Source organism: Eurosta solidaginis, chromosome 4, assembly GCF_040869045.1.
Source record: "Eurosta solidaginis isolate ZX-2024a chromosome 4, ASM4086904v1, whole genome shotgun sequence".
In the NCBI taxonomy this organism is placed as follows: Eukaryota; Metazoa; Arthropoda; class Insecta; order Diptera; family Tephritidae; genus Eurosta; species Eurosta solidaginis.
This window is the reverse complement of record NC_090322.1, coordinates 273619628-273647459: the sequence shown is the minus strand read 5'-3', so window position 1 is coordinate 273647459 and position 27832 is coordinate 273619628. Positions and strand designations below refer to the sequence as shown.

At 42.7% G+C, this 27832-nt stretch overlaps 2 protein-coding genes across 3 annotated transcripts in view; one reads left to right on the top strand and one right to left on the bottom strand.

Moving 5' to 3' along the window:
- The window catches only part of LOC137251515 (zinc finger protein OZF-like), a 118312-nt gene that overhangs the window by 66011 nt on the left and 24469 nt on the right, over positions 1–27832 (top strand). The gene's annotated exons all lie outside the window — the stretch shown is intronic.
- LOC137248840 (zinc finger protein Xfin-like) overlaps positions 1–27832 on the bottom strand; it is a 208030-nt gene that overhangs the window by 171755 nt on the left and 8443 nt on the right. Inside the window, exons 2-4 of the mRNA XM_067779734.1 lie at positions 26315–26786; positions 25720–26251; positions 25258–25429 (exon numbers count right to left, since the gene is read on the bottom strand). Of these exons, the coding sequence (XP_067635835.1) occupies positions 25258–25429; positions 25720–26251; positions 26315–26786 (1176 nt within the window). The remainder of the gene's footprint in view (positions 1–25257; positions 25430–25719; positions 26252–26314; positions 26787–27832) is intronic.

Genomic DNA, 27832 nt, shown 5'->3' with positions numbered 1-27832 from the left:
CCGGGACTTTATCGCGACTAATACGGGATCATTTGGGAACCCTTTCGGCATCATTTCTGGATGGTTTTCGGGATCCGTCCCGGATCTCGTCGGGGTCATTTGGGGACTTTTTCAGGATCATTTGGGGGCTCTTCCGGCATCATTTCGGGATGGTTTTCGGGATCCGTCCGGGATCTCGTCGGGGTCATTTGGGGACTTTTTCGGGATCATTTGGAGGCTCTTCCGGCATCATTTCTGGATGGTTTTCGGGATCCGTCCGGGATCCCGTCGGGGTCATTTCGGGACTTTTTCGCGACTAATACGGGATCATTTGGGAACCCTTTCGGCATCATTTCTGGATGGTTTTCGGGATCCGTCCGGGATCCCGTCGGGGTCATTTCGGGACTTTTTCGCCACTAATACGGGATCATTTGGGAACCCTTTCGGCATCATTTCTGGATAGTTTTCGGGATCCGTGCGGGATGCCATCAGGGTAATTTCGGGACTATTAGGGGATCATTTGGGGACCTTTCCGGCATCATTTCTGGATAATTTTCGGGATCCGTCCGGGATGCCGACGAGGTCATTTCGGGACTATTTCGGGATCATTTGGGATACCTACCGGCATCATTTCTGGATGGTTTTTGGGATTCGTCCGGGATCCCGTCGAGGTCATTTCGGGACTTTTTCTCGACTAATACGGGATCATTTGCGGACCCTTTCGGCATCATTTCTGGATAGTTGTAGGGATCCGTTCGGGATCCCGTCACGGTCATTTCGGGACTATAAGGGGATCATTTGAGGACCTTTCCGGCATCACTTCTGGATGGTTTTCGGTATCCGTTCAGGATCCCGTCCGAATAATTGCGGGACTTTTTCGGGATCATTTGGGGTCCCTTCCGGCATCATTTCTGGATGGTTTTTGGGATTTGTCCGGCATCCCGTCGGGGTCATTTCGGGACTTTTTCTCGACTAATACGGGATAATTTGCGGGCCCTTTCGGTATCAATTCTGGATAGTTGTCGGGATCCGTTCGGGATCCCGTCAGGGTCTTTTCGGAACTATTAGGAGATCATTTGAGGACCTTTCCGGCATCATTTCTGGATAGTTTTCGGGATCCTTTCGGGGTCCCATCAGGGTCATTTCGGGACTTTTTCGGCAACATTTAAGATTGGTTTTCAGGATTCGTCCGGGATCCCGTCAGGGTAATTTCTGGACTTTTCCGAGACTATTTCGGGATCATTTTGGGACCCTCCCAAGATCATTTCTGGATGGATTTCGGGATCTGTCCGGGATGCCGTCAGGGTCATTTTGGGACTATTAGGTGATTATTTGAGGACCTTTCCGGCATCACTTCTGCATGGTTTTCGGTATCCGTTCAGGATCCCGTCGGAATAATTGCGGGACTTTTTCGGGATCATTTGGGGTCCCTTCCGGCATCATTTCTGGATGGTTTTTGGGATTCGTCCGGCATCCCGTCGGGGTCATTTCGGGACTTTTTCTCGACTAATACGGGATCATTTGCGGGCCCTTTCGTCATCATTTCTAGATAGTTGTCGGGATCCGTTCGGGATCCCGTCAGGGTATTTTCGGAACTATTAGGAGTTCATTTGGGGACCTTTCCGACATCATTTCTGGATAGTTTCCGGGATCCTTTAGGGGTCTCGTCAGGGTCATTTCGGGACTTTTTCGGGATCATTTAAGGATGGCTTTCAGGATTCGGCTGGGAACCCGTCAGGGTAATTTCTGGACTTTTCCGAGACTATTTCGGGATCATTTTGGGACCTTCCCAAGATCATTTCTGGATGGATTTCGGGATCAGTCCGGGTTTTCTGTATCCGTTCAGGATCCCGTCGGAATCTTTGCGGGACTTTTTCGGGATCATTTGGGGTCCCTCCCAAGATCATTTCTGGATGGATTTCGGGATCTGTCCGGGATCCCATCAGGGTCATTTCGGGACTTCTTCGGGACTATATCGGGATCATTTCTGGATGGTTTACGGGATCCGTCCAGGATCCCTTAAGGGTCATTTCGGGACTATTAGGTGATCATTTGAGAACCTTTCCGGCATCACTTCTGGATGATTTTCGGTATCCGTTCGGGATCCCGTCGGAATCATTGCGGGAATTTTTCGGAATCATTTTGGATCCCTTCCGGCATCATTTCTGGATGGTTTTCGGGATTTGTCCGGGATCCCGTCGGGGTTATTTCGGGACCTTTTCGGGGCTAATACGGGATCATTTGGGGATCCTCTAGGGGTCGTTTCGTGACTTTTTCTGTTTTATTTCGGGATCATTTGGGGACCCTTCCGGCATAATTTCTTGATGGTTTGCCGGATCAATCAGGGTCATTTCGGCATAATTTCTTGATGGTTTGCCGGATCAATCAGGGTCATTTCGGGACCATTTTGGGATCATTTGGGGACCCTTCCGAGATCATTTCTGGATCCGTCCGGGATGCCGTAGGAGCCATTTGGGCATTTTTTGTTACTTTTCCGGGATAGTTTTTGGACCCTTCCGGGATCATTTCTGGATCTGTGCGGGATCCCATCTGGGTCATTTCCGGACTATTTCGGGATCATTTTGGGACCCTTCCGGAATCATTTCTGTATGGTTTTCGCGATCCGTCGTGGATCCCCTCGGATCCATTTCGAAACTTTTTCTGGAGTATGTCGGGATAATTTAGGGACCCTTCCTGGATATTTTCTGGATGGTTTTTGAGATCCGCCCGGGAGCCCGTCAGGGTCATTTCGGAACCTTTTCGGGATCATTTTGGAACACCTTCAGGGATCATTTCTGTGTGGTTCTCTGGATACGTCTAGAATCGTGTCGTTGTCATTTCGGGTTTTTTTGGGACTATTCCGGGAACTTTTGGAGACCCTTTCGGGGCATTTCTGGATGGTTTTCGGGATCCATGCGCGATAGCGTGGGGGTCATTTCGTAGCTTTTCTGGATAATTTCGGGATCATTTGGGATCCTATCAGGTTATCAGCTCATTTAGTTCTTTTTTTTACTCAATTACAAAAATAAAATGAATTAGACAGAAAACAAAATTTTAAACAGATAACTTGATAAGCAGGCTAACGCGAATAGCCCATATATTTAAATTTCTCTTTGCGGACGGGGCCGCGGGTAAAGGCTAGTATATTATAAATGGCAAAGTTTGGATGTGAAGATGTTTGGATGTTTGCCCAGACGTTTGTCTTTGTGACTCAATCACGCAAGAACGGCTGGACCGATTTGGATGAAATTTTGCACACATATAGCCAATAGTCTAGAAGGATCTACTAGCTAAATATTTTTCAAAAGGGGGGGGGGTCCCCGCTCCCTAGGAACAGTTATAATTTAATTATTATATTTTTTAGTTTTTGCGACTGAATCACGCCAGAACGGCTGCACGGATTTTGATGAAATTTGGGACACAGACAGTAGTCTACTAGCGAAATTTTTCTCGGTCATGGAAAGAGGGGTGGGGATCCCACGACCCCTTCGAGCAATTACTTTTTAATAATTTTTACACATTATAACATTACGTATACTGGCCTTCACCAATATCACAGGGGTCAAATAAGTCGAGGGCTTACAAAGTGAGCAGTGACACCCTCCGTCTCCCTCCCCCCTTCTCTCCACCTCTGGTGTAAAATCTATAAATTGTTATAACTCAAAATAAATTTTCTCCAAAATCAAGAGTTTTTGGTATCTGGCACATACAGATGGAGATCTAAACAATTTTGGAAAAACGATCAGTGGTCCTCTCCTTCTCCTCCCGCCATCCGCCCTCCTTCAATTGTTTTTATTAGCACGCTTTTATTAGCACGCTTTTATTAGCTTTACCTGTATGTTTCTATGTAACTTTTCATTCGCTTCAATGCGCCTGCTGCCTTATTAACATGGTTTTATAATTAGCTTCACCTTATTTGTAATCCCGTAAGGGTCATATGGAGACCCTTCCGGGATCATTTTTGGATGGTTTTCGGGATCGGTCCGGGATCCTGCCGGGGTAATTTCGGGACGTCGGGATCATTTTGGGACCCTTTCGGGATCATTTATGTATAGTTTTCGGGATCCCGTCGGGGTTATTTTGGGACATTTTCAGGACTATTCTGGAATAATTTCGGGATTATTTCGCGATCATTTGGGGACCCTTCCGGCATCATTTCTGGATGGTTTTCGGGATCCGTCCGAGATCCCGTCGGGGTACTTTCGGGATCATTTGCGTACCTTCGAGAGATAAATTCTTGATGGTTGCCGGGATCATTACGGGACTTTTTTAGGGTTATTTTGGGTCCCTTTGGCATCATTTCTGGATGGTCTTCGGGATTCGTCCGGCATCCCGTCGGGGTCTTTTCGGAACTTTTTCGCGACTAATACGGGATCATTTGGGAACCCTTTCGGCATCATTTCTGGAAGGTTTTCGGGATCCGTCCGAGATCTCGTCGGGGTAATTTGGGGACTTTTTCGGGATCATTTGGGGGCTCTTCCGGCATTATTTCTGGATGGTTTTTGGCATTCGTCCGGGATCCCGTCGAGGTCATTTCGGAACTTTTTCGGGATCATTTAAGGATGGCTTTCAGGATTCGTCCGGGAACCCGTCAGGGTAATTTCTGGACTTTTCCGAGACTATTTCGGGATCATTTTGGGACCTTCCCAAGATCATTTCTGGATGGATTTCGGGATCTGTCCGGGATGCCGTCAGGGTCATTTTGGGACTATTAGGTAATCATTTGAGGACCTTTCCGGCATCACTTCTGGATGGTTTTCGGTATCCGTTCAGGATCCCGTCCGAATAATTGCGGGACTTTTTCGGGATCATTTGGGGTCCCTTCCGGCATCATTTCTGGATGGTTTTTGGGATTCGTCCGGCATCCCGTCGGGGTCATTTCGGGACTTTTTCTCGACTAATACGGGATTATTTGTGGGCCCTTTCGGTATCATTTCTGGATAGTTGTCGGGATCCGTTCGGGATCCCGTCAGGGTCTTTTCGGAACTATTAGGAGATCACTTGAGGACCTTTCCGGCATCATTTCTGGATAGTTTTCGGGATCCTTTCGGGGTCCCATCAGGGTCATTTCGGGACTTTTTCGGCAACATTTAAGATTGGTTTTCAGGATTCGTCCGGGATCCCGTCAGGGTAATTTCTGGACTTTTCCGAGACTATTTCGGGATCATTTTGGGACCCTCCCAAGATCATTTCTGGATGGATTTCGGGACCTGTCCGGGATGCCGTCAGGGTCATTTTGGGACTATTAGGTGATCATTTGAGGACCTTTCCGGCATCACTTCTGCATGGTTTTCGGTGTCCGTTCAGGATCCCGTCGGAATAATTGCGGGACTTTTTCGGGATCATTTGGGGTCCCTTCCGGCATCATTTCTGGATGGTTTTCGAAATTCGCCCGGCATCCCGTCGGGGTCATTTCGGGACTTTTTCTCGACTAATACGGGATCATTTGCGGGCCCTTTCGGCATCATTTCTAGATAGTTGTCGGAATCCGTGCGGGATCCCGTCAGGGTCTTTTCGGAGCTATTAGGAGATCATTTGGGGACCTTTCCGACATCATTTCTGGATAGTTTTCGGAATCCTTTCGGGGTCCCGTCAGGATCATTTCGGTACTTTTTCGGGATCATTTAAGGATGGCTTTCACGATTCGTCCGGGAACCCGTCAGGGTGATTTCTGGACTTTTCCGAGACTATTTCGGGATCATTTTGGGACCTTCCCAAGCTCATTTCTGGATGGATTTCGGGATAAGTCCGGGATGCCGTCAGGGCCATTTTGGGACTATTAGGTGATCATTTGAGGACCTTTCCGGCATCACTTCTGGATGATTTTCGGTATCCGTTCAGGATCCCGTCGGATCATTGCGGGACTTTTTCGGGATAATTTGGGGTCCCTCCCAAGATCATTTCTGGATGGATTTCGGGATCTGTCCGGGATCCCGTCAGGGTCATTTAGGGATGAGTTCGAGATCCCATCAGGGTCATTTCGGGACTATGTCGGGATCATTTCTGGATGGTTTACGGGATCCGTCCAGGATCCCTTAAGGGTCATTTCGAGACTACTAGATGATCATTTGAGGACCTTTCCGGCATCACTCCTGGATGATTTTCGGTATCCGTTCGTGATCCCGTCGGAATCATTGCCGGACTTTTTCGGAATCATTTGGGATCCCTTCCGGCATCATCTCTGGATGGTTTTCGGGATTTGTCCGGGATCCCGTCGGGGTTATTTCGGGACCTTTTCGGGGCTAATACGGGATCATTTGGGGATCCTCTAGGGGTCGTTTCGTGACTTTTTCTGTTTTATTTCGGGATCATTTGGGGACCCTTCCTGCATAATTTCTTGATGGTTTGCCGGATCCATCAGGGTCATTTCGGGACCATTTTGGGATCATTTGGGGACCCTTCCGAGATCATTTCTGGATCCGTCCGGGATGCCGTAGGAGCTATTTCGGGATTTTTTGTTACTTTTCCGGGATAGTTTTTGGACCCTTCCGGGATCATTTCTGGATCTGTGCGGGATCCCATCTGGATCATTTCCGGACTATTTCGGGATCATTTTGGGACCCTTCCGGAATCATTTCTGTATGGTTTTCGCGATCCGTCGTGGATCCCCTCGGAGTCATTTCGGAACTTTTTCTGGAGCGTGTCGGGATAATTTAGGGACCCTTCCTGGATATTTTCTGGATGGTTTTTGAGATCCGCCCGGGAGCCCGTCAGGGTCATTTCAGAACCTTTTCGGGATCATTTTGGAACACCTTCAGGGATCATTTCTGTGTGGTTCTCTGGATACGTCTAGAATCGTGTCGTTGTCATTTCGGATTTTTTTGGGACTATTCCGAGAACTTTTAGAGACCCTTTCGGGGCATTTCTGGATGGTTTTCGGGATCCGTCCGCGATAGAGTGGGGGTAATTTCGTAGCTTTTTCTGGATAATTTCGGGATCATTTGGGATCCTATCAGGTTATCAGCTCATTTAGTTCTTTTTTTTACTCAATTACAAAAATAAAATGCATTATACAGAAAACAAAATTTTAAACAGATAACTTGATAAACAGGCTTACGCGAATAGCCCATATATTTAAATTTCTCCTTGCGGACGGGGCCGCGGGTAAAGGCTAGTATATTATAAATGGCAAAGTTTGGATGTGAAGATGTTTGGATGTTTGTCCAGACGTTTGTCTTTGTGACTCAATCACGCAAGAACGGCTGGACCGATTTGGATGAAATTTTGCACACATATAGCCAATAGTCTAGAAGGATCTACTAGCTATATATTTTTCAAAACGGGGGAGGGCCCCGCCCCCTAGGAACAGTTATAATTTAATTATTATATTTTTTAGTCTTTGCGACTGAATCACGCCAGAACGGCTACACGGATTTTGATGACATTTGGGACACAGACAGTAGTCTACTAGCGAAATTTTTTTCGAACATGGAAAGAGGGGTGGGGGTCCCACGACACCTTCGAGCAATTACTTTTTAATAATTTTTACACATTATAACTTTACGTATACTGGCCTTCACCAATATCACAGACTCAAGGGGTCAAATAAGTCGAGGGCTTACAAAGTGAGCAGTGACACCCTCCGTCTCCCTCCCCCCTTCTCTCCACCACTGGTGTAAAATCTATAAATTGTTATAACTCAAAATAAATTTTCTCCAAAATCAAGAGTTTTTGGTATCTGGCACATACAGATCGAGATCTAAACAATTTTTGAAAAACGATCAGTGGTCCTCTCCTTCTCCTCCCGCCATCCGCCCTCCTTCAGTAGCACGCTTTTATTAGCTTTACCTGTATGTTTCAATGTAACTCTTCATTCGCTCCAGCGCGCCTGCTGCCTTATTAACATGGTTAGGGTCGTATCGAAACCCTTTCGGGATCATTTCTGGATGGTTTTCGGTATCCGTCCGGGATCCCATCGGGGTCATTTCGGGACTTTTTCGGGATCATTTGGGGTCCCTTCCGCCATCAGCTATATATAGAGTGGGATACTTGCGTCGCTTACGAGCATATAAGTGTTTTGAGGTGTTTTAAATGTCTGGGATATAAGCACAAAGCAGCTGAGTGCACGAATAAAGTAGCTTGCAGCAAATGTGCTGGACCCCATGATAGAAAAGAGTGCACATCTAACATTGTCAAATGTGTAAACTGTAGCGAACTTGTTCAAAAAAAAGTTATTGACGTCGATGTTGGCCATTACGCTTTCAGCAAAGATTGTCCTGCGTATAAAAAATATTCGCAGCCAAGAAATAAGGCACGAGTTTAGCAACGAATACCAGAGGAGCTAAGTTGTATATATTTAAATATTAGTAGTATCGTCGCCAGTAAAGCTGAACTAGAGCGTCTGATAGATGTACATAAACCACATTTAATATTTTGTTCGGAGACTTGTTCGACTGAAGAAATAACGAATCAAGGGCTACAGATACAAACATATAAACTTGTACGGTGCGATTCCCACAGCTCTGATATATCACTCACCGAGCTCAAGTGATGCAGAATTTATAACGTACTTATACGACATTTTAAATAATAACTGCGTAACACAGGATAATATTATCTTCGTGGGCGATTGCAATATAAACCTTTACAAGAGCACAACTTATAGTAAACAGTTAGTTGACTTATTTCGATCCTTTGCTATGGAGCAAAAAATAGATTTTTATACACGAAAGGGCGATAAGACAGATACATTGATCGACTTGTTATTTACAGATAGTAGCTCTATATCATGTTTAAAATTAGAAGAGTTTCAGATTTCAGATCATGAAACGATTAAATTCAAAATCAAATTACATAAGCTATTTCAGATGAGAACGAAGAGAACAATAATTTCCTGGGAAAATTATACAAGCGACAGCCTTGTTAATGAATTACGACAGCTTAACTACACTGACTTTGAAAATCTGAGCATCGAAAATAAGGCAACATTCCTATATAATACGCTATCAAGCGCAGTGACCACCCTGGCATACTCTAAAGAAGTCAGTGTCAAACTTATGAACAAGTGGTATGATTTTGAGCTGGCTAACTTAAATAAACGTAAGCTAAATCTTTTCAAGATCAGCCTATCCACTGGAGAATGGAGTGAATATTATATTGCGAAACGCCAATATAAACGGCTAATTAAGATAAAAAAAGCCAAGTACATGGAAAACAAAATCAACCATAGTGCTGGTGATAGTAAGGTCATGTGGAAAAACTTGAAAAATTCCATAAGCATGGCTAAAGAAAATAATGGTATTAAAAAAATTAAAATAAACGACCAACTCTACACAGAGGAAAATGAAATAGCGCAGTCTTTGAATGACTATTTCATTGATAGTATATTGGAGATTAGCATGAATATTCCTACTTCTTTTAGTAATGAAGGTACTATAGATGAGCAAAATGGCCGTAATGTTTTTAAGTTTCAGAAAGTATCCACTTCAGAGATAGTTGATATAGTAAATAAGTTTAAAAATAAAATTGGAGGGAAGAAACTTGTGTCGGAAGGAGTCGTTAAAGATTCCATAACGTATATAGGTTTTTTCTATTCTCAACTTGTTAATGAGAGCTTAGATAAAGGTCTCGTTCCTAGTTTATGGAAATCTTCTATAGTTGTGCCATTAGAAAAAGTGAAAAATACCATCAAAGCTGAGGAGATAAGACCTATTAACACGTTACAATGTGATGAAAAAATTTTGGAAACAGTGGTAAAAAATCATCTGGTAAAATATTTAGAAGATAATGTAATTATTATACCTCAATAATCTGGTTTTCGAAAGAAACATTCATGTGAAAGTGCTTTGAATTTGGTTGTAGCTAACTGGAAAGAAGACTTAAGCAGGAAAAAACACATATTAGCTGTGTTTTTGGATTTAAAGCGTGCATTCGAGACGATCGACCAAAACTTAATGCTGAAAAAGCTTTCTTACATTGGCGTTTCTGGTATAGAACTAAAATGGTTTCAAGACTTCCTAATTAACAGATACCAAAGAACAGTGATTGGAACGTCCGTATCGGATAAAAGGGAGGTACCTGTTGGTCTACCTCAAGGGTCTGTGCTGGCACCCATAATGTTCAATATATATATTAATGGTATAACTAGCTCCATTAAGCACTGTGAAATAAAATTGTTTGCTGATGATACATTGCTGATGATAAGTGGGAACAATATTACTGAAATATATGCTAAGCTTATATCTAGACGCAATTTTCAAAACAGTGAGCTACAAAACTTAAATATAAATAACGAACTAATTGAAAAAGTCAGCATTATAAAATACTTGGAAATAAAAATAGATGATAAGCTAAATTTCAACGAGCACGTGGATTATACGGTAGGAAAAATAGCGAAAAAGTTATATTTTACACAACGAACCTGCAAATATTTAAATAGAAGTTATAAAATCATCGTCTACAGATCTATAATCGAACATAATTTTATTTATTGCCCAACTATATTTTTAATCTTGCGAGATAGTCAGATATACAAGCTACAAAAGCAACAGAACCGCGCTATGAGATTCATTCTCAAAAAACGGTATGACACACCTAATTGGCTTAGCATTAGACAGCAACTTTTTTATTAAAACATAATAGAAGGAACTTTGCCTGCGTATTTGAGGACTAATATAAAATATGTAAAAGATGTGCACTCTGTAAATACTCGTAATAAAAATGATTTTAATCTGCCGGCTTATAAAACTGAAGCAGACAAATGTAATCTGTATTATAAAGGTCTTAAATCCTATAATGAACTACCGAATGATATTAAATCATGTCATTCCAATAAATTTAAACAAAAATTGTACAATTATTGCAGAACACTACCAATTTAGTGCTGGACAGGCGGACTTCCATAGCATCGATAGAAGTGTAGCGCCAAGACTTCCAAGCTCTTGTACGCATACAAAAAAGGTTGCCGAAGCACATACTGAAACGCATTACTCGATTAACTCAGTGCATCGCCGTGCAGATGTTGCCTTCGCGCTTTACCAACATGCGTAAAATGCCTACATACTACATAATCACAACGCTTTGTTCGCATGATCTGGAAGTCTCCCATCCATAGTACTCCAAGGTAGGACATAGATGTAACTATTCTAGATTGCATAGTCCAGAAGACAATTATAAACATGTAAAATAGATTTAAGTTAGGCTTAGGAAAGCCGTAATAAATAAATACATTACATTACATTACATCATTTGTGCATGGTTTTCGTGATCCGTCCGGGATCCCGTCGGGGTACTTTCGGGATCATTTGCGTGCCTTCGAGAGATAAATTCTTGATGGTTTCCGGGATCATTACGGGACTTTTTCGGGGTTATTTTGGGTCCTTTTAGGCATCATTTCTGGACGGTCTTCGGGATTCGTCCGGTATCCCGTCGGGGTCATTTCGGGACTTTTTCGGGATCATTTGGGGTCCCTTCCGGCATCATTTCTGGATGGTTTTCGGGATCCGTTCGGGATCATTTCGGGACTATTAGGGGATCATTTGAAGACCTTTCCGGCATCATTTCTGCATAGCTTCCGGGATTCGTCGGGGATCATTTCGGGACTATTAGGAGATCATTTGAAGACCTTTCCGGCATCATTTCTGCATAGTTTCCGGGATCCGTCGGAGATCTCGACGGGGTCATTTCGGGATCATTTCTGCATAGTTTCCGGGGTTCGTCCGAGATACCGTCGGGGTAATTTCGGGACTTTTTCTCGACTAATACGGGATAATTAGGGGACCCTTTCGGCATCATTTCTGGATGGATTTCGGTATCCTTCGGGGATCCCGTCTTGGTCATTTTGGGACTTTTCTCTAAAAATACGGGGTTATTTGGGGACCCTTTCGGCATCGTTACTGGATGGTTTTCGGGATCCGTCCGGGATCCGCGCGGGATCATTTCGGGACTCTTAGGGGATAATTTGAGGACCTCTCCGGCATCATTTCTGCATAGTTTCCTGGATCCGTCGGGGCTCTCGACGGGGTAATTTCAGTCCCGGTGTCATTTCGGGACTTTTTCGGGATTATTTGGGGTACCTACCGGCATCATTTCTGGATGGTTTTCGGTATCCGTCCGGGATCCCTTCGGCGTCATTTCGGGATTTTTGGGGTCCCTTCCGGCATCATTTCTGGATGGTTTTCGGGATACCGTCGGGGTAATTTCTGGATGGTTTTAGGGATCCGTCCGCGATGACGACGGGGTCATTTTGGGACTATTTCGGGATCATTTTGGGGTACCTACCGGCATCATTTCTAGATGGTTTTCGGTATCCGTCCAGGATCCCGTCGGGGTCATTTCGGGAATTTTTCGAGATTTTTTGGGGTCTCTTCCGGCATCATTTCTGGATGGCTTTCGGGATTCGCCCGGGATCCCGTCGGGGTCATTTCGGGAATTTTTCTCGACTAATACGGGATCATTTGGGGACCCTTTCAGCATCATTTCTGGATTGTTTTAGGGATTCGTCCGGGATTCCGTCGGGGTCATTTCGGGACTTTTTCTCGACTAATACGGGATCATTTGGGGTCCCTTCCAGCATCATTTCTGGATGGATTTCGGTATCCGTCGGGGATCCCGTCTTGGTCATTTTGGGACTTTTTCTCTAAAAATACGAGATTATTTGGGGACCCTTTCGACATCGTTACTGGATGGTTTTGGGGATCCGTCCGGGATCCGCGCGGGATCATTTCGGGACTCTTAGGGGATCATTTGCGGACCTCTCCGGCATCATTTCTGCATAGTTTCCTGGATCCGTCGGGGCTCTCGACGGGGTAATTTCGGGACTATTTCCGGATCATTTGGGGCACCTACCGGGATCACATCTGGATGGTTTTGGTATCCGTCCGGGATCCTGTCGCAATCATTTCGGGATCACTTGGGGTACCTACCGGCATCATTTCTGGATGGTTTTCGGTATCTGTACGGGAACCCATAAGGGTAATTTTCGGGTCCAAGCTCTTGTGCGCATACAAAAAAGGTTGCCGAAGCACATACTGAAACGCATCACTCGATTAACTCAGTGCATCGCCGTGCAGATGTTGCCTTCGCGCTTTACTAACATGCGTAAAATGCCTACATACTACATAATCGCAACGCTTTGTTCGCATGATCTGGAAGTCTCCCATCCATAGTACTCCAAGGTAGGACATAGATGTAACTATTCTAGATTGCATAGTCCAGAAGACAATTATAAACATGTAAAATAGATTTAAGTTAGGCTTAGGAAAGCCGTAATAAATAAATACATTATACATTATACATTATACCTTTTCGGGACTATTTCTGAATCATTTTGGGTCCCCTCCTGGTTGATTTCTGGATGATTTTCGGGATCTGTCCTGGAATTTTAGTATCATCTTGGGACCCTTCCGGGATCATTTTAGGTCTCTTCGCAACCAGTAGTTCAGCACACATGCGTTTTTAAATTATGAGCTTTTATGGCCGTGCATTTGCTGCTAATTATTCGTAATTAAAATTGGGTATGTTTTATATTCAATCTAACACAGCTTTTTCGTTCTATAATCGTGTAAGGAACTGTTATAACTATAATTACACCTTTTGTAATATTTTAACCAACTAAATACCCGAAAAAGCAACACTATTTTCGTCTAAAAAATTCTCTTTGGTTTTAGCTAATTGTAGTTTCACTCCTTTGTTCTATGAGTAGTAATTCTTTCACCCCTTTCATATCAGTTAATTTAATTTAAAAACAAAATTTATATTTTTAATTCGAAAAAACTGTATTGTACTATTCATGAAAGCGTGCCTTTCAGCTTATCTTCTCATTTAGTTCTTTTTTTTTTACTAAATTATAAAAATAAAATACATTAGACAAAAATAATTTTTAAACAGATAACTTGATAAGCAGGCTAACGTGAATAGCACATATATTTTATTTTCTCCTTGCGGACGGGGCCGCGGGTAAAGGCTAGTATATTATAAATGGAAAAGTTTTGATCTTTGTCCAGACGTTTGTTTTTGTGACTCAACCACGCAAGAACGGCTGGACGGATTTGGGTGAAATTGGGCACACATGTAGCCAATAGTCTAGAAGGATCTACTAGCTATATTTTTTTGAAAAGGGGGGGGGGGGGGGAATAGTTATAATTCAATTACTGTATTTTTTCGTCTTTGTGACTGAATCACGCCAGAACGGCTACACGGAGTTTGATGAAATTTGGGACACAGATGGACAATAGTCTACTGGCCAATTTTTTTCTAAAATGAAAAGGGGCGGGGTCCCAAGACCCTTCGAACAATTAATTTTTAATAGCTTTTACACATTATAACTTTACGTTTACTGACCCTCACCAATATTACAAACTCGAATAGGTCGAATAAGTCCATGGCTTACAAAGTGAGCAGTGACACCCTCCGTCTCCTCATGCCCCCTCCCCCTCTGGTGCAAAATCTATAAATTGTTATAACTCAGTATAAATTTTCTCCTAAATCAATAATTTTTGGTATCTGGCTCATACAGATAGAGACCTAAACAATTTTGGAAAAACGATGGGTGGTGCCCCCGTCTCCTCCCCCCTTCCTTCAATTGTTTTTATTAGCACGCTTTTATTAGCTTTACCTCTATGTTTGTTTGTAGCTCTTCATTCGCTTCAACGCACCTGCTGCCTTACTAACATGCTTTTACCGTACCCTTCAGGGATCATTTCTTGATCGTTTTCGGTATAGTTTTCAGGATGCGTCCGGCATCCCGTAGGGATTTATTTGGGTCGCTTCCGGCATCATTTCTGAATGGATTTCGGTATAATTTGCGTACCCTTCAGATATCAATTCTGAATGGTTTTCGGGGTGTTATATCGGCACTTTTTCGGGACTATTTTGGTTTCATTCTCGAATCCTTCCGGGTACATTTTTGGGTAGTGTTCGGGATCCATCCGGCATCCCGTCGGGATTATTTCGGGACTACACCGGGGTAATTTCTGAATGATTTTCGGAATACGTCCGGGATCCCTTCGGAGTTATTTCCGGACTATTCCAAGATCAATCCTTCTGGTATCATTTCTGGATGACTCCGAATCCCGTCAGAGTCATTTCGGGACTTTTCCAGGACTATTTCGGGATCATTTGGGGATCCTCCCGGGATGATTTATGGATGGTTTTCGGGATCCATATCAGCACGGGAACTGGTGGTCCTAACGGGCGAGTCTTAGAGTTAGCTCATAGGGAGGTTGGAAGGAACGTGTTCTCAATCCTGCCCTACTCCAAGACGTATGATTACACAGTTTTATTATTTATGCTGTCGGAATGTATTTCATTCCGGTCAACCCAAAAGCTAGCAGCTCAGCAGAATGGGCCACTCTTATCGGACGGTTGGAAAGGACGTGTTTCCAATCCTCCCTGTACCAGCTTTTATGTAAACATAATTAATTATAATATATTATTGTTTTATTATTTTTATAGGAATAGACCTGATTCTCATGAACACCCCAACTGTTTGTCTGCGACGATATTTTCAGGAACTCGTTCCCAATTTGATTGCGAGCGATATATGTATTTGACCTGATGCATAAGGTTCCTCTGTGTCTGTTTGGATTGCCATGTACGCTCAAGGATCAGTAACATGAAATACAGATACAAAATATTTTATCTTATTGGAAGGGTTTTGCAGTATTCTAATAAACTGTTTTTGAAGGTGTTTAAGTTTTCGCAATTTTTAACATGATTAGTTAGTTCATTAAAACATTTCAGGCCTTTGTAGAATGTATTTTGCTTGTCCATTTCTGTTTTGAAAAGAGTTAATCTAAAATTATTATTTTCCCTGATTATGTAAAAGTGGGTTTCATTCACATAAACAAGTTTTTCACTTATGTAGTCTGGTAATTTACCATGCTTGATATAAAATAAAAATTTCCTACTATGGTAAAATAACAACTGTTTCACACTCAACCAGTTTAGTGCATCGATAAAACTCTTTGTTTTGCATTAATTTGTAACCTGCCTACTTGTGTTTCATTGGCAATAAAGAATATTGTAGGGCAATATAAGAAGTGTGGTTCTATGATGGATCTATAAATTTTCAACTTATATTCCTTACTAATAAGTTTACATGATCTCTCCTTGCTATTGAAATGTCCGTTCCATTTACTTCTAGTAGCGCATCATCTGCAAACAACCTGATTTTACTATATTTCAGTGCTGATGAATTATCGTTTATTTAAGTGTTGAACAGCATTGATGCTATTACCGACCCTTGTGGTAAGCCTATGTCCACTGTGCCGCGGGTGAGACTACTGAATCGATGGTTGTTCTTTGTTCCCGGTCTGATAAGAAGCTTCTAAATCACTGCGAATCATTTTCCCTAATACCAATTTTTTGTAGTTTATCGATCATTATATTCCTATCAATTGTTTCGAACGCTGTTTTCAGGTCAATGAAAACTACTACTATATGTTTTTTTAGGCTCAACTCTTCTTTCCAGCTAGATATGACGTAAGGTAACGCCGTCTCGCAAGAGTGCCTTTCTCGGAAACCGGATGGTTCCTTTATAAGGTTTTCATTATTTTCTAAGTAATTAACCAGTTGATTTTTTATAACAATTTCCAGAATTTTGTCTATTTTCGGCAATGTATTTATCGGCCTTAACCCGTGATGTACAACATCAGCACAGCTTCAAATACACCACAACATTTTTAGTGGAGTCTGTGTGTACCGTACGCCTAGGAAGGCGCCTTTGCACTATGCGGCCCATTTTTTACAAATTCTTATATCTATAAATCTTATAAAATAAAGTCGCTAAATGCCATGTATGCACATAACTTCACACAGAATGCTCCGATTTTAAAACGGTTTTTTGCATTTGAAAGCTTAGCTACGTGGGATGGTACAGTTAATATAAATTGAAGATATATATTATAGGGGCGTGGAAAATTACCAAAATGTAGTAAAAAATCATAAAATTTTTGTTTACACAGCTATAACTCATAAACGGATGGATGGATTTAAAAAATTCCACTTTTCAGTAAATCTTTGAAATATTTACCTTCGATCTGCATCAAAAAAATACTTGATTCCTTTCTTATATCAGCCAAATTGTTTAAACAAAAGTAACATTTTTATCAAAAAATGCGTATGTGTGTTTGTTCGCTGTGAACTATACGCGCTAATTGCTTTTGAGTTAGGCTTGATGCGACACATACATACGTACATATATAGCATTCGCTGCGTTATTTAACTTCGGGCGTAGGTTTATAGGTATGTATGGATGTACATCACTACATAGTATAAAACAAAGTCGCTTTTTCTATCCCTATGTCCCTTTGAATGCTTAAACCTTTAAAAATACGCAACGGATTTTGATGCGCTTTTTTAATAGATAAAGAGTGATTGAAGAGGAAGTAACGGATGAACATATTTGGCTGAAAATTGGTGGAGGGGTAGCTTAGAACCAGGAGACAGACATAGGCATTTTATACCGTTCTGGATAGGGTCTTGAGATCAAAACGTTGACCTGGGTAATCCTGGGATATGTTTGTACAATATGGGTATCGAATGTAAGCTGTTTATGAGTACTTTGATACGGGGTATTTTTCGTACCCGCGTGTAACTAGGATCTCGAGATAAAAGCGAAAACGTGGACGCGGGTACCCCTAGAATGTGTTTATAGAATATGGATAACGAATGAAAGCTGTTGATGAGTGCTTTAGTACAGGGTAGTTTTCATACCTATTGGTGACTAGGGTCTCGATATTGAGGCCAAAACGTGGCCCGGGTACCCTTAGAAAGAGTTTATACAATATGGATAACAAATGAAAGCTGTTGACGAGTGCTTTAGTACAGGGTAGTTTTCATACCTATTTGTGAAGGGTCTCGAGATGTAAGCCAAGACGTGCAAGAGGGTAACACTAGGATGTGTTTTATGGGTATCAAATTGCAGCTGTTGATGAGTGCTTTAGTACAGAGTAATTTTTATACCGCTTGGTGACTAGGGTGTGTAATATGGATATCAAATGAAAGTTGTTGCCGAGAGCTTTAAAGTAATTTTCATTGTGATATTCGATTTAGTTGCATTAACCTGGCAAAACTGATAAATGTGCATGCGAAACCGAATTAAAGACATGAATTAATAATACCCACATAACTATTTACATACGTCCTATTCGATTTGCCTGGTAATAAGGGATGAAGAAGAATGGGAAAAACTTTAGAGAAGAGAAAAGACGGAAGGAGACTGAGAAAGAGATAGAGTGAGACGAAAACAGGCAGCCGCTTCCCAAGGCAGTCGGTTCTATGTACCGGAGCGACTCGGGATTTTTCCCGACCAAGGACTGTCATTTCAGTGTGACCCCATTTAATTTGTTTCGTCCCTCCCACAAATTGTCATCCTCCCAGCAGCTCCTTGCAGCAGGACTGCTACATATTCTCTTACTCCGGGAAGGTATCGAACCCAATCCGGGTCCGTCTCCTGACCCCGGTCCTGAGAAATGGTTTTGCTGCATTTGCCAGAAAAGAATCTTTTTAGGACGGTCATACTCTGTTCAGTGTGTCTCGTGCAAGGGATGGTTGCATCGGACAGATTGTTCTGGGCTTCCAAAACCCGACGTCCACGTAACTTTTATAAATCTTTTGTGGCTCCTTGCTGCTCACGCCCAAGGGCGTCCCGTAGTCTACGCTCAATGATCTGTTGGCTTCCCATGATTGGTCGGATCTCTATGCTTGCACTGATGTCGATTCGGCTATCTCTATATTTTACAGTACGCTTGATAGCTTCTTTGATACCTGCATTCCTACTCGCTATACCCTATGTTCGAATAAGCCCCCTTGGTTTTCCAGGCAACTTATCAGACTTAATAACATCAAATCTAGGCTTTATAAGAGGTTCAAGAAATATGGAGCATCTGCTGACCTCTCTAAATATCTAATAGCTCGTTCTAAATTTTACCGTCTTAATCAGCTTTGTTATAAAAATTACTTGAGTTGTTGTAAAGCCCATTTTTTTAGAAATCCAAAAAAGTTTTACAGTTTCGTAAATTCAAAGCGGAAAACTTCTGGGTATCCTTCCTCATTAACCTTTGGAGGTAAAAAAGCTTGCACTGATGACGACGTTGCTGAACTATTTTCTGAGTTCTTTAAGTCCACGTATTCATCCAGTGGTTTTCATTCTGGTCAATATCCCTATCGCTTAGATAGCTCGAATTACATTAGGAATCCTGCTATTGATGGTAATATTGTTCTTCAGAGTCTTCAATCTTTGAAGCCCACCTTTTCTCCGGGACCGGACGGTGTTCCTAGCTGCGTGCTTAGGTACTGCGCCGAAAACATGTATGAGCCTATTTTAAAATTATTTGAGCTATCTCTGGGATCTGCGTCATTCCCGGCACTTTGGAAACAGTCTTTTATTATACCCCTGATAAAAAAGGTAGTAGGTCAAAAGTTGAAAACTACAGGGGTATTGCTAAACTTTCAGTCATTCCTAAAGTCTTTGAACAGATTGTCACCAATCAACTGCAATATCAGTGTTCTAGTCTTTTATCTCCATGCCAACACGGTTTTATTCGTCAAAGGTCAACCACTACAAATTTGCTTGTATTCACCTCTATAGTTATGGAAGGATTTTTAGCGAACAAGCAAACGGATGTCATCTACACGGACTTCAGCAAAGCATTTGATACCGTCAACCACGAGTTGCTTATTCATAAGCTTGATTTACTGGGCTTTCCGTTTCACCTATTAATGTGGCTGAAAAGCTATCTTTCTAACCGGACCCAAAAAGTCCTGTTCAAGTGCAATCTGTCGGAATCGTTCGGAGTTTCCTCTGGCGTACCCCAGGGAAGTCATCTAGGCCCTTTGCTCTTTGCCCTTTTCATTAATGACTTGCCACAGACAATATTATATTCCCATACTATAATGTATGCGGATGATGTAAAACTTTGCTACACTTACTGTCCTACCGATTTGAGTTCCTTGGATCTTCTTCAGGCCGACTTGGACTCGTTCCAATGTTGGTGCACAACAAATTTATTAGCTTTAAATTGCTCTAAATGTAAGCATATGACATTTCACCGAGTGAAGCCAGCATTGAAATCTTATGTAATAGATGGTACGCCTTTGGAGCGTATATCTATTGCAAATGATCTAGGTGTCCTTTTTGATCCGAAATTGAATTTTAACATGCATATTTCATCTATAGCCAACAAAGCGTTGGGTTTACTTGGATTTGTTAAAAGATGGGCTAAAGAGTTCGATGATCCGTACCTCACTAAGGTTCTTTACACATCGCTGGTTCGTCCAATACTCGAGTATTGCTCATGCGTTTGGTCCCCTGTTTCTCAAAAGCATATAAAGCGTCTTGAGTCAGTTCAAAAGCAATTTTTGATATTTGCATTGCGCGGCCTTAATTGGGACTCAAGTCTCCACCTTCCTCCATACAGAAGTAGACTTCTTCTTATTAACTTACCCACTCTGGAAAATCGGAGAATATTACTGGGGGTATTGTTCATCTATAAGCTCATTATTGGAGAAATTGATTCCGCGGACCTCCTCAGCCGCTTGTTTTTTGCGGTTCCCCCTAGAGTATCCAGACACTACGTTCCTTTCTATTTACCCCTTTGTCGACGAAACTTTGCTAAAAATAATCCTCTTCTTATCTGGTGCGCGCACTACAATGACTTGTATAGCTGCATCAGTCTTGAATGTACTTTTGCCACTATACGTAATGCAATACTTGCCTATCTAATTTAAGAGATACAAGCTAATTTAATTTGCCGGCATTTTATTCCTTCGATAAAAAACAGGAACTATCTCGCTTAAGGATGGAGGAACATTTATCAACATGTCTCATTAAGAAGGAACAAGACAGTACTGTGTTGATTGGAATCTGGTGCATTCCAACAACGTAAAAAACATGCTTTTTCAAGAGTCACTGACCGGAATCGTATGCATTCCGGCAGTATAATCTTATGGGTCAGGCATCGAGCTGATTGGAATCCGGTGCATTCCAACAACACAGGTCATGTTACTTTTTTATGCCTTGTGATGGCGTATCCTCATTACACTACTCTTAGCACTGCCGGATTCCCATGACATGCTGATTGGAATCTTGTTGCATTCCAACAGGGAGATTGGAATCCACTGCATTCCGAAGTCATGCTGAGCGGAATCTGATGCATTCCGCCAGTATAAGATTTCGGCATAAGATCTTATTTCTGCTCATATTTCTTATTATTATTATATTCTGAAATTAAATAGTAATGTTCATTAATATTTCTTTGTTTGTAATATAACATTGTTGAAAGCTCGATATATCTTAAATTTTATCTTTTGAGTTGTATATTTATATATCTTTTATATTATGCAGTCGACCATAGTTTGTCGTCGACTTTAAATAATAAATAAATAAATAAATAAATAAATAAGCGCCCCTCCACTACCCTCCAGCAGCCTCGCTGCTCAGCAAGCCACAACAAGTACCCGCTGCTGCTCGCGCCCCACGGCGCCAACAACTCAAACAGCTGATACCACTCATAACTACTACCTTCGTAGTAGAGCTGGTAGCAATGCTGAGCATCAGCCCCTGCCCCCGTCTTCTTCTCCCCCCCCCCCCTCTTTTCTGGCAGCAATCGTGCAGGTCAGGGAAACAGACTCTTAGTCCCTACCTCCGTTTGCACCGTCTGCCAGCACAGAATATATAGGTTTTGCGACATCCGCTCAATGCAGCTCCTGCCTTGGGTGGTGCCACTTTCCTAGATGTTCTGGTCTCCGCGACGGCAACCCCTCGACGGGTTTCATCGCGCCATGTTGCCAGGTCGCAAACCCAAATCATCCGGGTACCCCAATGCTTGCCCAAGGGCGCCCAGTCCCAAGGCCACAACAGCAATTGCGTCCTGGCCTTCCACAACCTAGGCGTAGTCACCCGTCACTTACCCCTAGAGTGGCGGCGTCACCCCTCATGCACTTCAGAATTCTGCAGTTAAACTGTAATGGACTAACTGGGAAGATTACGGAGATAGTCGATTTCATGAAGCGGCACAACATCCGCATTGCTGCGATTCAAGAGACTAATCTCACAGCAAGATCTGCATTGCAGACCTGCTCTGGGTATAATGTCCACAGGAAGGACCGCGAGAGCGGAAATAGAGGCGGCCTCGCGTTTATTATACACCACTCTGTGCAATATCATATTTTTGATCCTGGCATCGACCGCAGTGACAATGTCTTAGAACGTCAAGGCCTATCTGTCCGGTCAGGCGATGCAAATCTAGAAATCATCAACATCTACATCCCTCCTGTCACCTGTTGCCCCAGTGGATACCGGCCTAAAATCGAGGCCTTACTCACTGGCAACAATCGCATTATCTTAGGCGATTTCAATGCCCATCACGACCTATGGCATTCAAACTTGCGGGCGGACAGTAATGGTGAGATGTTGGCGGATCAAATAGAAGAAACGACGTTCTGCACAATAAACGGAGACGCCCCGACACGTATGGTAGGAAGCTGTTATAGCTCGCCAGATATCTCAATCGTGAGCGCAGAACTCGTAAACTGCGTCAACTGGCAGCCGATGGTAACATTGGCATCCGACCACCTGCCCATACTTATTTCGTTCGAGCGTACCGCCGACTTCATCGTCACCGAAAAACGCACTTTCATAAACTTCAAAAAAGGAAAGTGGGAAGAATATAAATCTGCAACAGACAGCAGCTTTTCTGCCCTTCCTATCCCGACTGATGCCCGCCAAGGGGAGCGTGCCTTCCGTAAGGTCATTGAATCCGCCTCGGCACATTTCATTCCCGCCGGGAGAATTCCCGAAATCCGGCCCCACTTCCCGGCGGAGGCCGCGAGCTTAGCGAGGGAACGCGACCTTATAAGACAGCTTGATCCAGGCGACCCCCAAATAAGGGATATAAACCAACGCATCAGATTGCTTGTGGACGAACAAAAGCGGGCGAAATGGGAAGAGCACCTAAGAGGTTGTAACCTCTCTACCGGTGTAGGTAAACTTTGGTCCACCGTAAAGTCCCTATAGAATCCGACTAAGCACAAAGACAAAGTTTCCATCGCCTTTGGCGATAAGGTGCTGTCGGATGCGGAAAAATGCGCGAGCGCTTTCTGCCGACAATATATAATGCATCCTACGGTCGACAAAGATAGACGGAGAGCCAATAGACACGCACATAAACACAAATTCAGCGCGTCACCAATCACCATCACCGCTAGAGAGGTTGAGGACGCCATTAGTCGCGCTAAACCATCCAAAGCAGTGGGCCCAGACGGCATAGCCATGCCGATGCTTAAAAACCTAGGGAAAGAGGGTTTCAAACATTTAGCGCATGTCTTCAACCTGTCTCTCTCCACCTTTGCCATACCCGAGAAATGGAAAATGGCCAAGGTGGTCCCGCTACTATAGCCTGGGAAACCAGATAACGTAGGTGAGTCATATCGTCCGATATCTCTCCTATCGCCAGTGGCAAAGACGCTTGAAGCCATTCTGCTCCCTTATTTCCAAGCACATTTGCAGCTAGCCCCTCATCAGCATGGCTTCAGAAAACTCTATAGCACTACCTCCGCGCTAAATGTCATTAGCACCCAGATAAATTGCGGTTTGAATCAATACCCCCATCATAGAACAGTACTCGTAGCGCTAGACCTATCAAAAGCCTTTGATACGGTCAACCATGGCTCATTACTGCAAGACCTGGAAGGGTCTACCCTTCCCCCATGTCTTAAAAGGTGGACCGCAAATTATCTCGGTGCCGGCAGGCATCGGTGCAATTCAGAAACGAAACATCAAAACCAAGGAGAATTAAACAAGGGGTGCCACAGGGTGGTGTCCTATCCCCACTTTTGCTTAATTTCTACATATCTAAGCTACCTTCACCACCGGAAGGGGTCACAATCGTTTCCTACGCCGATGACTGCACAATAATGGCCACAGGCCCAGGCCCAGAGATCGATGAGCTATGCAATAAAATAAACGGCTTTCTCCCTGATCTCTCCAGTTTTTTCGCCTCGCGAAACCTGGCATTGTCACCGACTAAATCTTCCGCGACCTTATTTACAACATGGACGCCCCAAATGTCGACCATATTGAACATCCACGTCGATGGCACTACGCTACCGACTGTCCTGCACCCCACAATCTTGGGTGTGACGTTTGATCAGGATCTACATTTTGATGCGCACGCAACCGCAATTGTTCCGAGAATTCAGAGCCGTAATAAAATCCTCAAATCCCTTGCTGGCAGTACCTGGGGAAAAGATAAAGAAACGCTCATGACCACATACAAAGCAATTAGCCAGCCGATTACGTGCTACGCGTCAACCATATGGTCGCCAAGCCTAAAAACTACCCACTGGAAGAAACTACAGGCTTGCCAAAATACTGCTCTCAGAATAGCCACGGGCTGTCTTCTTATGTCCCCAGAACACCATCTGCATAATGAGGCGAGAATACTCCCCATCAGGGAGAGAAATGAGATGCTGACCAAACAGTTTCTGTTGAATACCCAGAAACCTGGGCATCCCAACAGACATCTGATTGACGAACCAGCACCGCCTAGGGGCCTAAGGAGTCATCTCCGTAAGCATTTTGAGGAAATACGGCACCTGAGAACCCAGCCGTATGAAGCGAAAAAACACAAGCAGGTCCTTGGTAAACTCCATAGACAGGCGTCGGACCTTTATGTCGGGAATTGCCCGGTGAATCCAGTACTTGAAGAAAAATATCCAGAACTCGCAGAAGAGGAACGCATACTCCCCAGGGAAACGCGTGTCACTCTTGCTCAACTTCGTTCTGGATACTGTAACAGGTTAAACTCTTACCTATCCAGAATCAACCCCGACATACAAAATGTATGCCCCGCTTGCAATGTGTCCCCACATGACACCAACCATCTCTTTAATTGTAATGTGGAACCAACGCCTCTTAACACCCCTTTCCTTATGGTCCACCCCTGTTGAAACGGCAAGTTTCCTTGGACTCCCGTTAGAGGATATTGATGACAATTTGTGATCGGTCGCGGCTATTAGGTGGGGCGAGCATTGCTACAACAACAACAACAAAACAGAGATAGATGAAGCGAAAAGACTTAGGGAGGAGTGAATAAAAGGATTAAGAAAAAGTGAGGAGGGGGCAGAGTTAGACGGAAAAAGTTTCTTAAAATGTATGGAGATAGACCAAGTTTAGGGCAGAACAACGTCTGACGGGTCTGCTAGTATATCTATATAATTTATTCTAAAATTTCATATAATATATCATCGGAAAGTAATTAATCAATACGTTGATGATATAATTAATAGTCCTATAAATGTACTTGTATTTTATTGAAAATACTGAAAAAATCAATTATTTTCATTTTCATTCGTTACATCTGTAGTATTGTTATCCTGCTCCTCTGGACTTTTTAATACTTCAACTATTCTACCCCTATGTTCTTTTGTGTCATACTGTCGCACTGAAAGCTTTTCTACCTCGATGTCCTCAATAATTTTATGAACGCCCCTGACATGACGCTTGCATCTGAAAAATTAAGTAAATAACAATAGAACTTAAAAAAATGGGCCCGTATAGTGTTATACGATCACAGATGAAAAACCATTTTCATTCAAACGATAATGATAACGATATGAATCTGTCAAACCATTTGTAAAAATTTATATAATTTATTTATCTTATGAGTATAATTGGTCTATATTTCACATATCTTATTAGTCCCATTAACTGATGCAGGCCTATTGCTATTAAAAAAAATTTATTTCGGTCACGGATGGTATAACACGATTCGGGCCCTGAATATTACGTGGACTTACTTATAAGCATCATTAAATTGTCTTTCGCATACGCCGCATTTATAGGGCAATCCAAAGTGTTGCTGCCGATGCGTATAATATTTATCATATTTTGAGAACTGTTCGCCACAAGTTAAGCAAGTGTAGCGAACGAATCCACCGTGTTGTTGCATATGCTTATTTAAAATACGTTTGTGGATGTAGGATTTGCCACATATATTGCATTGAAATGGGGTTTCTCCTGAATGGGTGCGCAGATGAACTGTTAGATCTGATTGTCGAACATATCGTTTATCGCAAAAAGTACATTTCCATTTAGGTCCCTCGTGATGAAGCATATGAGTCAACAGTCCAGCTCTTTGTAAAAATGCTTTGTCACATTGTGGGCATTGAAAACTGGGTTTTCGGTTTAAATCATGCGTTTTTAAATGTGCCTTGTAACTGTAAGGTGATAAAAATGATTGGTCGCATTTTTCACATGGAAATCTTCGTCGATTTTCGTCATGGGTGCGTTCATGATTCTTCAGAGTTGTTGCTTCACTGAATGTTCTTGCTGATATGTCAGAGTATAGGTTAGTTTAACAATTAATGCAAGCTTCAAAATTAGAATACTTACGGCAAGCTTTACAAAGGAAAGTTCTTGGTTTGTGCTTATGCTTCCTTAAAGCCTTTCTCTTCATTACTTTTTTACATACTTCACAGGCCACCATTTCGTCCAAATTTACCTTATTTTTTCTAGGTTTTTTTATCTTTACTTTGCTTTCGTCCTTTTTCCTTGGAGCTACTTCTATTTTTTTCTCTGGAGAAGTATCTTTGTCACTTTCCTTGGACGAATGCATTTCTGTGTTGTCCAAAGAATCTTCCTCATCTTCACTTGTCGTATTTTCATCTAAAGCCTTGTCTTTTCTTTTTTGCTTAATTTTTGATGCAGGTATTCGTTTCTCAACTGAAGAATGTTCTTCTAGTTCCTTTTTCAAATTTGCAATGCTAATGTCCTCCTCGTCAATATTGTTTGATAAATAAAGGCCCTTTTTGTCCGTTGTTTCGTTGTTCCATATGTTTGTTTCGTTTATTTCCTCGAGGCAATTCTTCCGAAAAATAGATATAGGATAGAATATTTTTTTTTGCTAACTGCGAATACATGTCGGATGATGTATCAAAGGACGCGTTTGGAAATAAAAAATATTGCTTCTGACAAAAGATATTATCATAAACCCAAAAATGACTTACTACAACTTCGAAGCAGGGGATGGGATCCATAGTATTTTTTTACAGAACTCTCTGAACTGTCGCGCTTTGTTGTTGTTGTTGTTGTAGCAATGCTCCACCCGCCGCGACCGATCACAAATTGTCATCAATATCCTCTAACGGGAGTCCAAGGAAACTTGCCGTTTCAACAAGGGTGGACCATAAGGAAAGGGGTGTTAGAGGCGTTGGTTCCACATTACAATTAAAGAGATGGTTGGTGTCATGTGGGGACACATTGCAAGCAGGGCATACATTTTGTATGTCGGGGTTGATTCTGGATAGGTAAGAGTTTAACCTGTTACAGTATCCAGAACGAAGTTGAGCAAGAGTGACACGCGTTTCCCTGGGGAGTATGCATTTCTCTTCCGCGAGTTTTGGATAATTTTCTTTAAGTACTGGATTCACCGGGAAATTCCCGGCATAAAGGTCCGACGCCTGTTTATGGAGTTCACCAAGGACCTGCTTGTGTTTTTTCACTTCATACGGCTGGGTTCTCAGGTGCCATATTTCCTCAAAATGCTTACGGATATGACTCCTTAAGCCCCTAGGCGGTGCTGGTTCATCAATCAGATGTCTGTTGGAATGCCCAGGTTTCTGGGTATTCAACAGGAACTGTTTGGTCAGCATCTCATTTCTCTCCCTGATGGGGAGTATTCTCGCCTCATTATGCAGATGGCGTTCTGGGGACATAAGAAGACAGCCCGTGGCGATTCTGAGAGCAGTATTTTGGCAGGCCTGTAGTTTCTTCCAGTGGGTGATTTTTAGGCTTGACGACCATATGGGTGACGCGTAGCACGTAATCGGCTGGCTAATTGCTTTGTATGTAGTCATGAGCGTTTCTTTATCTTTTCCCCAGGTACTGCCAGCGAGGGAATTGAGGATTTTG